Here is a 15,488-nt window from a genome sequence, read left to right on the forward strand (position 1 = left end):
TAACAAACCACGAACAGCATATTAATGTTTAAACCCGTTCTATTAATGCATGTTTATCCTTTGTTGTGTAATAAGAGGGAAATACTTCTAAACAGAGGTTAAATATAACATTGGGGAGTGTGATAGTTGTAATTGATAAAATGAGAATATCGGTTTCAATCCATATTAAATGTGCAATAACGGGGAAAAATCCTTATTTTAGATGTCATATTTGAGTAAGGAAAAACGTATGGTTGGCGTTTTTTATTCATTGTGTTTCTGTTGACTATTACCTGTCTATATTATGATTTAGCTCAGCTGATTTGTATTGATAGGAAAGGGAGATGGAAGTTTATAAGTAAGATTAAAAACATGCTTAAAACGGCAGCAAGCCGTGTTCTAGATCAAATCACACTAGGCTAAATGGGGTATTATAAATACCATAACTGTATTATATACTAACTCCTATATATAATTTATCCCGTTTTTGTTTCCTTTATCTCTTTCAACACAAGAAGCACAAAGAGGATTCGGTGGATCCTCAAGACTCCTGCACTGACGCTGTACCCTCATCAGTCTCAGCTCCTTGGATTTTGCAAGACTTTACTTGCTCCCTATTTTTAATAAACATTAAACTTCCCAGTGTTGGTCTTTGTGGAAAAAGTGCAGATACACCTAAGTATGATTAGCACACAAGTTCTATTTAGATTGCTCCTGACTTGAGCATATTTTCTGTGTCTGACAACATAGAGGAAAGGCCAGACAACATGCTTGACGTGCAGTTTATTAGACATTTATAAATCCCATTGTGCTAATTCAGTGCAAAAGTGTATATATAGGTCATTGACAAATAAACAAAGTCTAAAATCTTTTCAAAACTGATGTAATGTATATTTTTGTGTCATGAACAATGTATTTGAACAAGTTTCAGTTGTGAACATTTCTAAGTGTTTAAATTCACCTGAAAGTGTACCAACCTACCCATAACTTTAAAGCAATTACCAGTATTTGATAGAGATCTAAAAGGATCATTATGGCTCCTCTGGACAATGCATTATCATGCACACTGCAATTACCATAATAAGAGAGCCATGTTTGCAGTTGTGCCCCCCCGACATACAAATTGCTAGACAAAAGGTTTTCAATTATCAGCTATAAATCTACTGAAATGTATAAAATTTGTTTATATGAAAGGTTAAAATGATGCCATAGAATTTCATTTTTATTTTTTTTATGATTAAAACACCATTTAAATTAGTATTTTAGTCTGTTAATTTGTGCGGACAGTTACACAACCTGACATTTTGGGGGGTTTAAGATAACAAAACATAAAATATGTATTATCTAAATGTACTAAAAATTAATTTAAACTAAATAGGTTTTATAGATTTAAGTGATGTATGTCATGAATTTATCAAATTATGTTAAGGAAATAATGTACTTGGACACTTAGAAAATAATGTATGTGTGTATAATCATGTTTTGTTTTAAAATGAAATATGTATTCATTTATATAGTAATAAGTGCATAAGCATTGTAAACATTACGATGAATGCAATTTTACTTGTTTGCAATGGCATTTTAAGACAATCACCTGTTTCCTGCAAGTCTCCTGTCCTTGTGAAACCATAGTGAACATTACATGATAACCCTTAAATAACATACAAGTTTAAGAACACAAAAATACTTCAAAACAACTGCAAAACGGTCTTTAACCAAGGTAAAGTTAGCCAGAAAATATGTTAACAAAGGCAGGCAACACTGGTTGACCACAATAAACATTAAATATCAGCAGATTTTTATCTTTTAAAAACAATATTGCTGTAACTACATATACATACTACATCCAAATGTCAATGTATTATATACATATTGTAAACCAACGCATTTATTGACTACAAACTACCAAAAATCACAGTTCAGCTCTCTCTCTACCTCCATCGATTTGAATTGGCGCCGAAGCACTTCCTGGAACTATCTGAGGTCTACGCGAATCACGTGACAACCAAGCATTTAGAACTTCCGTTGTCGCAACTCTCTCTCTATATGGCTCTGATTCTAACAAGCAACGAGCAGACGTACACCCAATAAAAGTTATTGTTACTCACGGAGGCGTTCTCTTCCGTGTCCCCCTCTCCAATCAGATGAGTCTATGTTGAAGGTTCTGCGCATGCTCAAACGCCACCCTTTCATGTGTTTCTCGTGCGCAGGCTCTGGTGGAGGTCACTGTGATCTAACAGCGTAGTGGGTGAGTGGTCACGTTGGGAGAGATTGTTTTATATGCATTTGATGTATTTGTATTATTTACACAGCGTCAATAATTATAATGTGACTATTGAAAGGGAAACGAGTATGATGGGTTTGTCTTTGTGAGAAGGTTGGCAGCAGGACATGATTGCATGTCAGTTGCAACATTAGCGTGTAGCAGGCTAATTAATTAAACTTCACTACGACGGAAGTATTTTAGTCCCTGGTGATATTTCTCATATAAGTTATTGTGTTAGCAAATACCAATTTATCTGGAGTGTTTTATAATTGTGTAAGGTTGTTGCATGGTCGCTGACCATGTCTGACCCTCTCAAAGTGAGAACACCTTAGCACGTTTCATTCATGTCATGGCAGTGGCACTGCTGAAGAGTCAAGGCTAAACGGACGGAATGTTTTGATTATTTAAGGGCTTTTACATTCATAAGTGAGCATCATGAAGCGATGATTGAGATGAATGTGCTTCTCTCATCAGGACTGTTGCCATGGCTAAACTCTTTGAGTCCATTGGAAAGCTGGGATTGGCCTTGGCCATCGGAGGAGGTGTAGTTAATTCTGCTCTGTTTAATGGTAAGTTCAGTGGTGCTCAACTGTGTAATGTACCTAATAAAACAGTATTTAATTTATAAAATTGATATGTCAAGCTACGCGTTTTCATTTAAATTTGAAGATCTTTTGTTTTTTTCATTGCAGTGGATGCGGGACACAGGGCTGTCATCTTCAACAGGTTTCGAGGTGTCCAGGATGATGTTGTTGGGGAGGGCACACACTTCCTTATACCCTGGGTGCAGAAGCCAATCATCTTTGACTGCAGGTCCCGTCCACGTAATGTGCCAGTCATCACTGGTAGCAAAGGTACATCATGCCATTCTTTTACTGTTTCTGTCTGACTGCCATAGGTGTAATTTGAGGGTGGGACATGTCCCCACCACTTTTTCCCAGGGTCCATATTGTCCTCACCACTTTTTGCCAGGGTCCGTATTGTCCCCACCACTTTTTTAAACTTCTCGTGGCACGGATGTACCTAACAGAAAGAAACATCTCCATTTAATTAGCAATTCGTTATTTTGTGTTAAATAAGAGGGGATCTAGATCTGGAATGTGTTGTTTTTGAAATCACGGTGAGTGGTTGTTGCCACTGTAATCTGTTCTCTCTTGGCTCTCGTGCACAGACGAGCGCTATAAAACTATAGCCAGGGAAGATTAGAACCCAAAACCTCTCTAACCATTTAACATAAGTTCTACCACCAGACCCTTAAGGCACAAGAGCGTTCCATGTGAATCTATATATTTATTCACTGACGTGAATAATATCCGGACTAATATTATACTATATATAGTAAATGTAAGGATGAAATTATCATGTTAAACATGTAAATTAAAATCAAATGTACTATTGGAATTGATTTTCTGGACATTCTAATGTTCTTTTTTCTGCAATTGTTATTGTACATATCATTGTATTAGCACCCCCGACCCACTTTTTAAAACAAAGTTACGCCACTGACTGCTGTTCTTCATTTGTTCTAGAATGTTTATGTCTACCGTCTACTCTTTAATGTTTATCTCATTCTGTTTCTCTCACAATATGTTGAGGTTTCATGCTTCTGCTGTTCATTCTTTTGTCTTAAAACTGGCTTATGGTCTCTTTGTCCTTCTCAGATTTGCAGAATGTGAACATCACGCTGAGAATCCTGTTCAGACCAGTTGCTGGACAACTGCCACGTATTTTCATGAGTATCGGAGAGGACTATGATGAGAGAGTGCTGCCCTCCATCACCACTGAGGTTCTGAAGGCTGTAGTGGTGAGTGTCATACATGACGTTATGAAGACATGTACACTACTCTTCAAAAGTTCGGGGTCAGTAAGATTTAGCCAGGATGCATTCAATTTATCGAAAGTGACAGTGAAGACATTTGTAATGTTACAAATAAATTGTATTTCCAATAAATATTATAAAAAACAAATCAACATATGTTTTTTATAAAAAATGTTAAGCAGCATAACTGCGTTCATCGCTGCCGCTGGCGAGGCCGTCAAAATTCGCTCTTGCCGCCCTGCCAACAACGCTGTAGAAAGATTCGTGGACGCTCTGACGTTGATCGAAAGCTTGGTCTTGTAAACTTTATTTAAAGGGGCCGGAAACAAGCATGTTGATCGGTATTTGTGCAGACCACAAGTAGGTAAGTAGGGTATAAGTTAACCTCATGAAATCTTTTAAATGTAAAAGTAAGAAATTGATCGATGGAAAGATCTTAACAAATATAGTTACATGTTTGCTAACAAAATGAAATCCATTTGTTTGGCTTTTGTGTTCATGATTAAGTGCTAGGTCTAATTTCAACATGCAGTTTATAGGAGACATTTACTAGCCTTGATCTTTAATTAAATGAGTAGTTCACTTTAAAATGAAAATTACCCCATGATTTACTCACCCTCAAGCCATCCTAGGTGTATATGACTTTGTTCTTTCGGAGTTATATTAATAAACACCCTGACGCTTCTGAGCTTTATAATGACAGTGGATTGCAACCATCAGTTTGAAGCTCCAAAAAGGCAAATGGCCGTTTGGCCAGAAGCTAGAATTTTACTTTGTAATGTTAAATAACATGAATATTTTCTTAACACATAAACTCATCGCTTTGCTTCAGAAGGCCTTTATTAACCTCACGGAGCCGTGTGGAGGAGTTATATAATGGATGGATAGACTTTTTTTGAGCTTCAAACTGATGGTTGCAATCCACTGCCATTATAAAGCTCGGAAGGTCAGGGAGGGTGTTGTAAAGCCCGGCCCCGGCTCGATCGGCCCAAAATCCGGCATCCAATCAGCGGGTGAAGGTCTCTGCGTGTTGCTGTCTTTTCTCGTGGCAAAGTATTTGATTAAATGCAATACATTTTTCATATGTATTCTCTTATTTCATCTGACTCCATAAATAAAAAGGTTTTAATTAGGGGTGCTCCGATCAGGATTTTTGGGGCCGATCGCCGATTACTGGAAGCTGTATCACCCGATACCAATACCGATCACCGATTACAGGGTCTATTTGAAGACTTCTTTTTATCATGTAGCATTACTTATTAAACTATATTTAACAACAATGTACATTAAGTATTACATTTAAGAGAAGACGATGTATAATGAATTGACACCTGTGTATTTATTTGCAAGCAACATGTATTAACATAGCAGCTTGGCTATTGGGAGCAGCTTAGGGCTTGACATACAACTTTCCTGTAGAATATAAAATAAAAATAATAAAAGACAGAACATCTGAGTCTTTAAATTTAGCTTTAGACTACTTTAAACTAAAAACAGCAACAAAAAAGGCTATAGCCAAAATAATGTTTTGAGTCAGTCAGCCATCAGTTTTTCTAATACACTTAAAGGACCACAGGTAGTAGGCTAAAGTGCACAGCAACAAAAAAAAAACAAAAAAAAAACTAACAACTTCCATATCTGTATCTATAACTTTGCTTTTTTCTGGGATGCTTAGTCAGATTTTGTGGGCATTTAGAGAGGAAGAGAGAGGTAGAGAAACCTTTTGTTGTGTGTGTGAAGAACCCTTGCAAAATTATTTTAAACAGATTAAGAAAGCCACCACTACTGGTCACATCTATGGTTAGATTGATTTTTTTTTTTTAGATCCAGTGAAGTCTGTCCCACCATGTACCTAATATAAATAAATAAAACATCTTCAGTTAACTAGCAGATCATTCATTTAGTTCGCTATTAAATAAGAAATCTAGCGCTAAAATGTGTTTTTAAACTCAAGCTGCGCGCTCGTTGCTGCGGCGATCAGTTGCATGGATACAGTGCTCTGTGCCTCGCGCAGGCTTCACTCGGACGCGCGCTACATTTTTGTCATTGGTTGTTGCGTTAAATCTTACCCAGATACAATAGTGCTATTTTCTGATTGGCTATTGTGTAGCTCGACGAACAACACCAGAGGAAACGCGCTTGATTCATGCCGGTTCCACAGTGAGAGCGGCGCGGCCAGAGTTTTGGCCGCTGCGGCATATTAAATATATTACAAATAGTTTTTCAGCGTGAGAAATACAATGTGTGGCGGGAGAGCGTGACAAAGGACCGAAATGAGTAACTGTCACACTCAATGCGTGACACTTTAGAGCCCTGTTGTACAATTGCCAGACCGGTGAAGCCATATTTACCAGGGCGTAAAAAAAATTGTCTCGCAAGTTTTGCGTCATCTGATCGGCTTTTCTGGATCGGCCTTTATAGAGACCGCCGATCACACATCCCAAAGCAATTATCGGCCGATTATGATCGGCGACCCATCAATCGGAGCACCCTTAGTTTTAATGATATCTGTGCATCATTAAATATAAGCGAATGCTTGAATATTCCTTTTAACTCTAATGAAATATCAAAGTCAGTTAGAATAATCAAATGTAACAATTTATTATGTCAGGTAAATTTATCATTCCAATTTCATAATCAGTTAAAGGGGTCATATAATGGTACATGCACTTTTACAAGTTGATTGTACTGAAATGTGTGTTGGCAGTGTCTGTACACAACCATCATATAATGATAAAAATCCATCCAGTGTTTTTGTTTTAATCTCCTTATATGTTTTCTCCTGCCTCAAATCGAGCCGTTCGAGTCTGTGACGTCACACGGTCGGACGCCCCTCCCACGATTGTTGAATGACAGCCGCGTTTCAACACAGACCCGCCCTCGCTCGTGAGCCAGCTGTCAATCATAGTCCGCGCGTACCGGCGCGGTCATTGTTGATATGCTGGAGCACTGTCTATGAGCAGAATGGCGTCTAAGCGATTGTGGTGTTCTGTTCTTGGGTGTAATAACGAACACAGCAGTCATTTTAATGTTCCTAAATCCAAACCGCTGAAGACGCAGTGGCTGAGTTTGTTTTCGAAGGGAATATTCCCCACGAGCAACGTCAATGCTCTCATGTTTGCGCGAATCATTTCACACACCAGACTGCTTTATAAACGAGGAGGTATAAAGCTGGTTTTGCTAAGAAGCTGCTCCTGAAAGGATCGGTACCATCTATTCGTGTTCCTGCAGCTGCTCCAGAAGAAGTGAGTTTAACGTTTTATTAAACTTTATATTAATATTTATATTAATCCTTGTAAATCGCTAGCTGCACGCTTCACGATGAATGCGTCTAAGGTTTACACTCAGGGTACATTACGGCATGTTTTCTATGTATGACATTCTCAATATAATGCATAATCCCACGTTTATACCGAACAACGCGTTATGGTTATTGTGTTACAAACGGTGTACGCCAGAGCCGGCTCTGGTGTACGCATAGAACAGAGATGCGGAGTCAGCAACGCTCATGATCATTTAAAGGCATATACACTGAAACGGCGTGCTGAAAACAGAGCTGTTTTTTACCAGGTAAAATAAGTGTTTTCTTACAATACTAATGAGAATTTTTAATTAAAGTATATTACAAACTTTTAATTTAGGCCCTAAAGAATCATATTAGCTTGTACAAAAATGGCATTATATGACCCCTTTAAAGATAATCAATACAGAACATCTAATGCTCTGGAATAAAGAGAAGACGAACCCGACGTTAGGAAATACGTGAAGCTGAGAGACTCGGCCTCTCTCAGCCTCACGGGCTCATCTGAAGTACAGAAAAGGCCCTGAGCCTTCTGCTGCATTTCATTATATAGACAGACCCCATTTCATATGTAAACATGAGTTCACAGTGGAAATGTACCTTATCAACTTATAAACACTGTCCCAGACTTACTGGTGGTAGAAGTTGATTTACATGGAAACGTGCTAACAGTGGGAATTTGCATTGAGTTAACACCTTCTGAGAGCAGGAGGGTTTTAACCATCCACCCTCCTTTGTGTGTATGTTATCTCTAAACTCTTAAAAACCTTATTACCTTTTGTTTTACTTGTTTGGAAATGAGACATTTGTACCAGTCGCACTGAGACATTTCAAATGATACCAAACGTGTATAAAACTGTATGATAATTGTTCACATTAAAACCATATAGATTCTTGTGTGAGTTTGGGTGATCTGCAAGAGTGAAGAATGAGGGGAAGAAATGTAGATTAGGATGAGGGAGGTGAGACCTTCGTCTCGATAGTGCACGAGGGGGAGTTCAAATGTTCATTTGCAGCAAGGTCCTTTGTCCACTCGAGGAGTGGTCGTTCCTCAACTAGTTTTTCCAGTCTTACAGTGTTTATTAATATAACTCAGATTGTATTCGTCTGAAAGAACAAAGTCATATACACCTAGGATGGCTTGAGGGTGAGTAAATCATGAGGTAATTTTCATTTTAAAGTGAACTACTCATTTAACATTAATTTGTGTGCAGCCTACACAGGGCTCCAGACTAACTTTTTGCCTTGGTTGCACTGGTGCGCCTAACTTTTTTATTTAGGTGCACCCAAATTTTTCCTCGGTTTGCGTCGCCTTTAACGCCCACAATTTCAAGGTCACCTTTTTATCACGCTCCATATACATTCATTAGGGGTGTAACGGTACACAAAAATCACGGTTCGGTACGTACCTCGGTTTTAAAGTCACAGTTCGGTACGTTTTCGATACAGCAAAAAGTAAGAAATGCCAGAGAAATTTCCTATTTGTTAAAAGAAAAAATATTTTTTAAATAAGTGTGAGTTTTCCTACATCTTGAAACTTTCAGGTTTATAAATGGGTGTCATCTTTGAAGGATGAACAAATAATGTTTTGGTCATCACATTAAAAATAACATAAAGAGTTCAGATGCAAAAGCCATTTGAAAGTTTCTTCTAGAATGATCATTTTTATCAAGCTTGTATATTTAAGTTCAGTAATTTCACTTAAATGGCAATGAAGATTACCTATTAATTGTCATTTGAGTGAAATTACTGAACTTGAATATACAAGCTTCATAAAAATGATCATTCTAGAAGAAAATTTCAAATGGCACTTAGAGGCGTTTGCATCGTTTATTTATATAATATTTGAGTTTTGAAGTGCTGGAAAAAGGTGTGTGAAGTACTTGAAAGCATTTCACTATTCCAGCCAAACTGGTTACAGTTAGTGTTACTATTTTAAATCCATGGTGAATGTTGCTGGTCTGTGGACGTAAAGTATTACTAGTTAATTCACGCACAATATTTCTCCTGGTGTCCACGTCAGCGCTGTTTGATCTAATAGAGATCTACGGTTAATAACGGAGAAATGTGAATGCTTCTCACTAGATCTCGCAGCGATGTTATTACTTCAGTGGCGAATTCAAATGTTTTCTTTACTGGATCTCTTAGTGCTGTGTAGTGACAGTGTCGCTTGATCGAGATCGGCTCGCGCTGCACAGATGTTGCTGGTCCGAACTAACGGTCCGTGAAGCACAATATAATGAGTAGCGCAGTTTTGTTCCGCTTTCATTACGCTTGCCATTTGATGTTGCGCAACGTTGTGGTGATCGCGCCAGCGCGAATTTTCTCGGCAGGAAAAATGGTCCAAGGAATCGTTCCGTTTGTATGCGTATCGAACCGGAAGCCTCGTACCGAAACGGTTTCAATACGAATAACGTTACATGTACCGTTACACCCCTAACATTCATATATTAAGTAAATTATTTTAAACAAGAATAAGGTGTATGTAAATACTTTTCTTTTATTTGAAGCACAATTATGCTGTATATAAAAATCTTTTTTTTTAAATAAAAACAAATGTTTAAAGTGCTTCACTGAGCTTCCAAACTAAAAAAATTAAGCAAAATAAAACATTTCAACACTTCCCTGAACTGAGACCTAACGTTTCATGGCTCAAAGTCATAGCGGCCCCCATTATGTTCTCTTTCTTATTAAACCTTAACCAGGGAAACTGTTCTAACCAGTCTTTACGAAATATATATGTTTTTCCCTTTTTATTTTGAGTCTCTATCTCGGGCCCGGTAACGTTACGCCCGTTTCACACATACTCCGTTTGCAGTGCGTATGCGGTGTGTATTTTTTTCCGTACCCATGTTAACAGGTTAGAGCATTCACACTGCACGCGGATGCAGTCCGTCGATGCGTTCCAGGTGCGTATACAGCAGTACAGAGATCGTTCCCGCACCGAGTCTATTTCTGCTGTGCTGCAAACGCTGAATTAAAGTGACAGCACACAGTTCGTGGTCAAAATGAACACAGATTGACCTGAAAATGTAGTAATTTCACCATAAATGTATTTAATTAAATACTACTTTTTTCACAGTCATCTTTTATATTTTAAGACCGGGGTTAAAGAAGGAAAACTACAATTTAGCTCAACAAGGACATAATAAGAACAACACTCGCCTCATTCGTGGAGGTGGAAAAACAAGTTCTTTGTGACATGCAAGATTTATTGCAGCCTATTAAAATTTAAATGCAAAAGAAAAGGCATTAGAGTCGGCTGTTTTTGTCAATTTTAAAATGTAGCACTGATTTTAATATAAGTACATGGTTAAATATTTGACCACTTGCTTGAGCAACTTAATATAGGCTAAGTAATTCATGGAATTATATGCCTACGTTGTTTAAATTGTTTAAACATGCATACGTCCATTCAAGTTTGTATGTGTGTACAAAGAGAATCGCAATGCTGACAAAACTTCTTTTTTTTTTATAAAAGTTGCTGCATAACTTCTGCATTTGAAATAAAAATAGTGAGTAGGCCTATGTGTTTGTGGTACAGCCGCAGATCAGTTACGCACTTCAAACGCAGCATAATGTGAAAGCACTATAGCGCGTGCTGCTCCTGTACCGCATACGCATATGCACTGCACACGGAGTATGTGTGAAACGGGCGAGGCTCTACCTCCGTCTCTGAGTCGGATGCCATCTCCGACGAAGGACCAGGGCTTGGCATCTTACCAGGAACTGGGGAGATTGGCTGAAGTAGCTCCGTGTCTGGGCTGTTGTCGGAGCATTGACCGGGTAGAGTGTAGGGGGGAACAGCAGACCTACTTTTCTTACAGAAAAAACTCTCTATGGGTCTATGTCTTTTCATTATTCGACTTCTGCAGGTTTTTTTGCTGATTGCCGTAACTGATTCTCTTTTGCTCCGGTCGCAATTTCAATCACACAGCACGGAGCCCATATTTAATGGCTCTGCGGAGCCTACATGAATATCTGGACCACAGCCAATCAGAGGCAAAGACCCGCCCCATCTCTGTCTCTGATTGGTTTAGACCACAATATGATCCAACCATGAGTGCGAGTTCTGTCTAGGAGAACAAAAAAAAAAAAAAAAGTTCACCGAGAAGCAGCGGATGCGTGCGAGGACGTTAGGTGCACCCTTACAAATTTTGGTCGCACTCTAGAGCCCTGCTACATTACAATAACTGTCCTGGTTGAAGTGTAGCCTTAATGCATGGGACATATTAACCCCGCCACACCTGCTTTGAAATGGGAACTAATGTTTGGTCGGAACCAAAGTTTACACGACTGTGTTCTCTGGAATCTTCTCAAGCGGAGGACTTCTACATTCCGATTGGTTGCCGCTGAACCGCGTCATAGCTCATTTCCATAAAGTTGCCCTGACTTCAACTTTCCTCGACGCCCACACTGTCCAAGACGCACCGCACCGCTACTCGCCGGAGCTCACCGCCGGTTCCGGCCACTTTGATGCTCTCGCCGGCGGCGGTGTGAAGGAACAGGAACATGTTTTCTGAAGGATCATGTGACACTGAAGACTGGAGTAATGATGCTGAAAATTCAGCTTTGACATCACAAGAATAAATTATATTTTAAATTATTTAAAATAGAAAAGTTCTTTTAAATTGTAATAATACTTCACAATATCACTGATTTTACTGTATTTTTGATTAAATAAATGCAGAGCATAAGAGACTTCTTTCAAAAACAATGTTTTTTAAAATCGTACCCACCCCGAACTTTTGGATGGTAATGTGTATAGGGCTGGATGTTGGTAACGTCTATGGAACATGAGATGAAACTAAAACCTGGCATGGATTAAATTGAATTTTACCGTGTATTAATTTTCCGCAGGCCCGTTTTGATGCTGGTGAGCTCATCACTCAGAGAGAGCTGGTTTCCAGGCAGGTCAGTGAAGATCTGACAGAAAGAGCATCCACCTTCGGTCTCATTCTAGATGACGTCTCTCTGGTAAAGACCTCTTCTTTTCCCCCTCTGTTGATGTTTCAGTTTCTTTCTCCAGTGTCTCACCCTTTTGTCTCTCTCCCCTCAGACACATCTGACGTTTGGCAAGGAGTTCACTGAGGCTGTTGAGATGAAGCAGGTTGCACAGCAGGAGGCTGAGAGAGCCAGGTTTGTTGTGGAGAAGGTAAGAGCCTCAAAATGGAATAGTGCAGTGCATGGTCTGAAATAAACACTTGCCAAATGCAAGTAAAAATTGTCTTTGAGTTACTCCCCAGTTCGATACCAAACCTATTAGGTGTTTATATAAATGACTCTCAATGAGTTATGCGCACTATCAACATCAAAATCACCTGCTAAATAAAATGTGCAAATTGTATCTGATTTTTACCCTCAGAACAATGTGGCAATTTATGTGGAATACTCCCTGCATTAAGATAATGGCGAAATAATTCCATTGTATTTTCTTACTAATTTTAAATATACCATTCAGTAGTTTGGGGTCGGTAAGATTTAATGGTTTTGAAAAGTCCCTTATCCTGACCAAGGCTGCAATTATTTGATCAAAAATACAGTAAAAACAGTAATTACATGATCCTTCAGAAATCATTCTAAAATGCTGATATGCTGCTCAAGAAACATTTCGTACTATTATCAATGTTGAAAACAATTCGCCTTTGGCTAAGGCACACCCTAGAATGTAGATTGACCAATCTGCTTAATATTTTTGTAGAAGGCAAGATAGAAAATTCCGGATTCTTTGATGAATAAAAAGTTCAAAAAGAGAATTTATTTGACACAAATCCGCCTCCTTGAAAAAACATGCTTGTTACTTTTAAAAAAGAAATCTTACCCCAAACGTTTGAATGGTAGTATATATTTGAATTTTATGTATATATTTGTTAAATTAATATTTTAAAGGCAAAATTAATGATTAAAAAGTGATATTTTTTTTGCATCTAGAATGTAAAATGTTTAGTTTTTCCAATAAGCAACAGGTGATGCAACATTTGTCCCTGTAATTGTCTCTCAGGCAGAACAGCAGAAGCAGGCAGCCATTATATCAGCGGAAGGAGACTCCCAGGCTGCGCTGTTGATCGCTGATTCTCTAGCAGTAGCTGGTGACGGCCTGGTGGAGCTGAGAAAGCTGGAGGCAGCTGAGGACATCGCCTTCCAGCTCAGCCGCTCTCGCAATGTTACCTACCTCCCATCTGGACAGGGAACGCTCCTTCAGTTACCACAGTGACAGGGAAACTAGAGACACACACATACACTCACTTCTCTTTTTTTTGTTGCAAATTTGGCTACTTTTGGAAAAGATGATGTCTGTAGACCCCATGCAACTATCTGATCAGCCTATAGGCAAACCTTATAGAGGCAAAGACAACTTGTTTTTCTCTCTTTTAGTCCAATAATTTACTTGCTCTCTTCCTGAAAGTATGGACTGCCACAAGGTGGTTACAGCAATTGAAAAGAGTCTGTGTGTATGCAAATGTACTGCCGGTGCACATATATATTTGCATTTGAAATGTTTTCTCTGCTAAATGTGAGTTGATATTGTTTAAAATTAAATTGTACGTTCATGAGTAGTGAGACACACAGACTGCATTGTCAATGTGTGCCATGCTGCTGGATGATTGACATCAATCTCACTCTCTGCTAATGCAGGACCGGCTGTGTTGTTTTTTTGGTTTGAAAATGTTTTGTTATTGTATGTACGTGGCAGAAGGAATGCTCTTGTATTCTACAAGTGGCGAATTGATAAAATAATCAATAAACAACAGTGATTCATTTATATTAAACCAAAATACAATTGAATGTCTCATTTCAAATGAAATTCAATGTTTTTTGTCTTAGAAATTACTTGAAAATGAGAAACTGTAATGAGAGATACTTTTATTTTAATTTATAGACACAAAGGAAGTCAAAATGTATGTGTCATTCATAATTTAATACTATATAGACTAATTTCTTATTCATTGCTTAGGCCTAAATTGTGTTTCAATATTTTTATTAACAATTTCACAAAATCTATTGTAATTACATACAATAAAGTAAACAAACTACCCAAGACATCTCTTCCACCACCCCAAACCCTCAGAATCCAATCCAATAGTGATATCCAGTGATAAGAGGAGCATATAGAAATAAAAGACATATTAATATTCACAATTCTGAGGAAAAGAAACAAAAGGGGACCTGGGGCCGTATGTAAAAAGCCGATCAGAGTAAAAAAAAATTCCGAAGTATGTCAAAATTCTAAGAATGCCGCAATTTTACCCATATTCCTAGACGTAAGAAAGCTGGAGAGGTATCCTAACCCAGTTAGGAGTAACAAGGTGGCAGCAGAGACGAGGACACCACACACTTTCCAACGAAGATATGTTATTGGAGTTATGATGGCAGGGAGTTGATAAAATTATATAAGCTTGATTGTCAAGGTATTCTTTTTATGACTGACCTAGTAAGACATTTAATAACATCTGCCACTCTACAAATCCGTGCTCTAACTTAAGAAATGAAAGTAAAAAAGACATTTTTTGACGACTGGAAAAATACAGCAGTGCACCGGTGATGACTTGGGGCCCATCAGTCCACAGTAAGCAAATAACACTTTTGTGGCACTAACCACACCAAACATGCAGTACTGGCCAAAAATGATTTCCGGAGGAGATAATTGTTTTTAATGACCCTGCAAGTTTGATCAAACCATCAAAATATGAGTTAAATATTTTATATATTTTTAAACATTTAAAATATAAGGCAAGAAAAAAAAGCTAAACCTGGTTAAGGTATTTATCTGACAAAAGTAATTGGCAAAAAAGACAAACTATGACTACAGGTACAAAAAAAGCAAGCAAGGCAAAACTCAGGAAAAAGCATACACTGACTACAACTTAATTAGTTACTGATATTTTGTTCTCTCTTGTTTTTGCATGCTGTGTATATAATTTCTTTGTATGACAGCCTGGTCAAAAATTATGTACATAATTTGGCATGTTTCATGGCGTTATCACAAATGAAACAATTGACTCCAAGCACAACTCATTCCACATCATCAGTACTTATTCATGATAATTTTGCACAATGCAGAGCAATTCTTTAAAGGTGGGGTATGTGATTTTCTTTTTTGACCATTTTTTCAAAATCACTTG

At 38.1% G+C, this 15,488-nt stretch overlaps 1 protein-coding gene across 1 annotated transcript; it reads left to right on the top strand.

Moving 5' to 3' along the window:
- Positions 1-2,156: 2,156 nt before the first annotated feature.
- On the top strand, positions 2,157-14,146 carry phb (prohibitin). Its single transcript, XM_056239868.1, has 7 exons — positions 2,157-2,227; positions 2,720-2,814; positions 2,938-3,099; positions 3,907-4,049; positions 12,226-12,342; positions 12,425-12,520; positions 13,367-14,146. Exons 2-7 carry the CDS (start codon positions 2,730-2,732, stop codon positions 13,577-13,579), a joined length of 816 nt encoding a protein of 271 aa, XP_056095843.1. The 5' UTR covers positions 2,157-2,227; positions 2,720-2,729; the 3' UTR covers positions 13,580-14,146.
- The last annotated feature ends 1,342 nt before the right edge of the window (positions 14,147-15,488 follow it).

The sequence above is a fragment of the Rhinichthys klamathensis genome, unplaced genomic scaffold (assembly GCF_029890125.1).
Source record: "Rhinichthys klamathensis goyatoka isolate OS25496 unplaced genomic scaffold, OSU_Roscu_1.1 h1tg000571l_1, whole genome shotgun sequence".
In the NCBI taxonomy this organism is placed as follows: Eukaryota; Metazoa; Chordata; class Actinopteri; order Cypriniformes; family Leuciscidae; genus Rhinichthys; species Rhinichthys klamathensis.

What these genes read in the sequence shown, in the direction of transcription:
- phb (XM_056239868.1), top strand. Translation starts at nt 2,730, where the DNA reads ATGGCTAAACTCTTTGAGTCCATTGGAAAGCTGGGATTGGCCTTGGCC. An exon ending in AGTCATCACTGGTAGCAAAG is followed by an intron (nt 3,100 to 3,906) that starts GTACATCATGCC and finishes TGTCCTTCTCAG; the next exon opens with ATTTGCAGAATGTGAACATC. An exon ending in TTCTAGATGACGTCTCTCTG is followed by an intron (nt 12,343 to 12,424) that starts GTAAAGACCTCT and finishes CTCTCCCCTCAG; the next exon opens with ACACATCTGACGTTTGGCAA.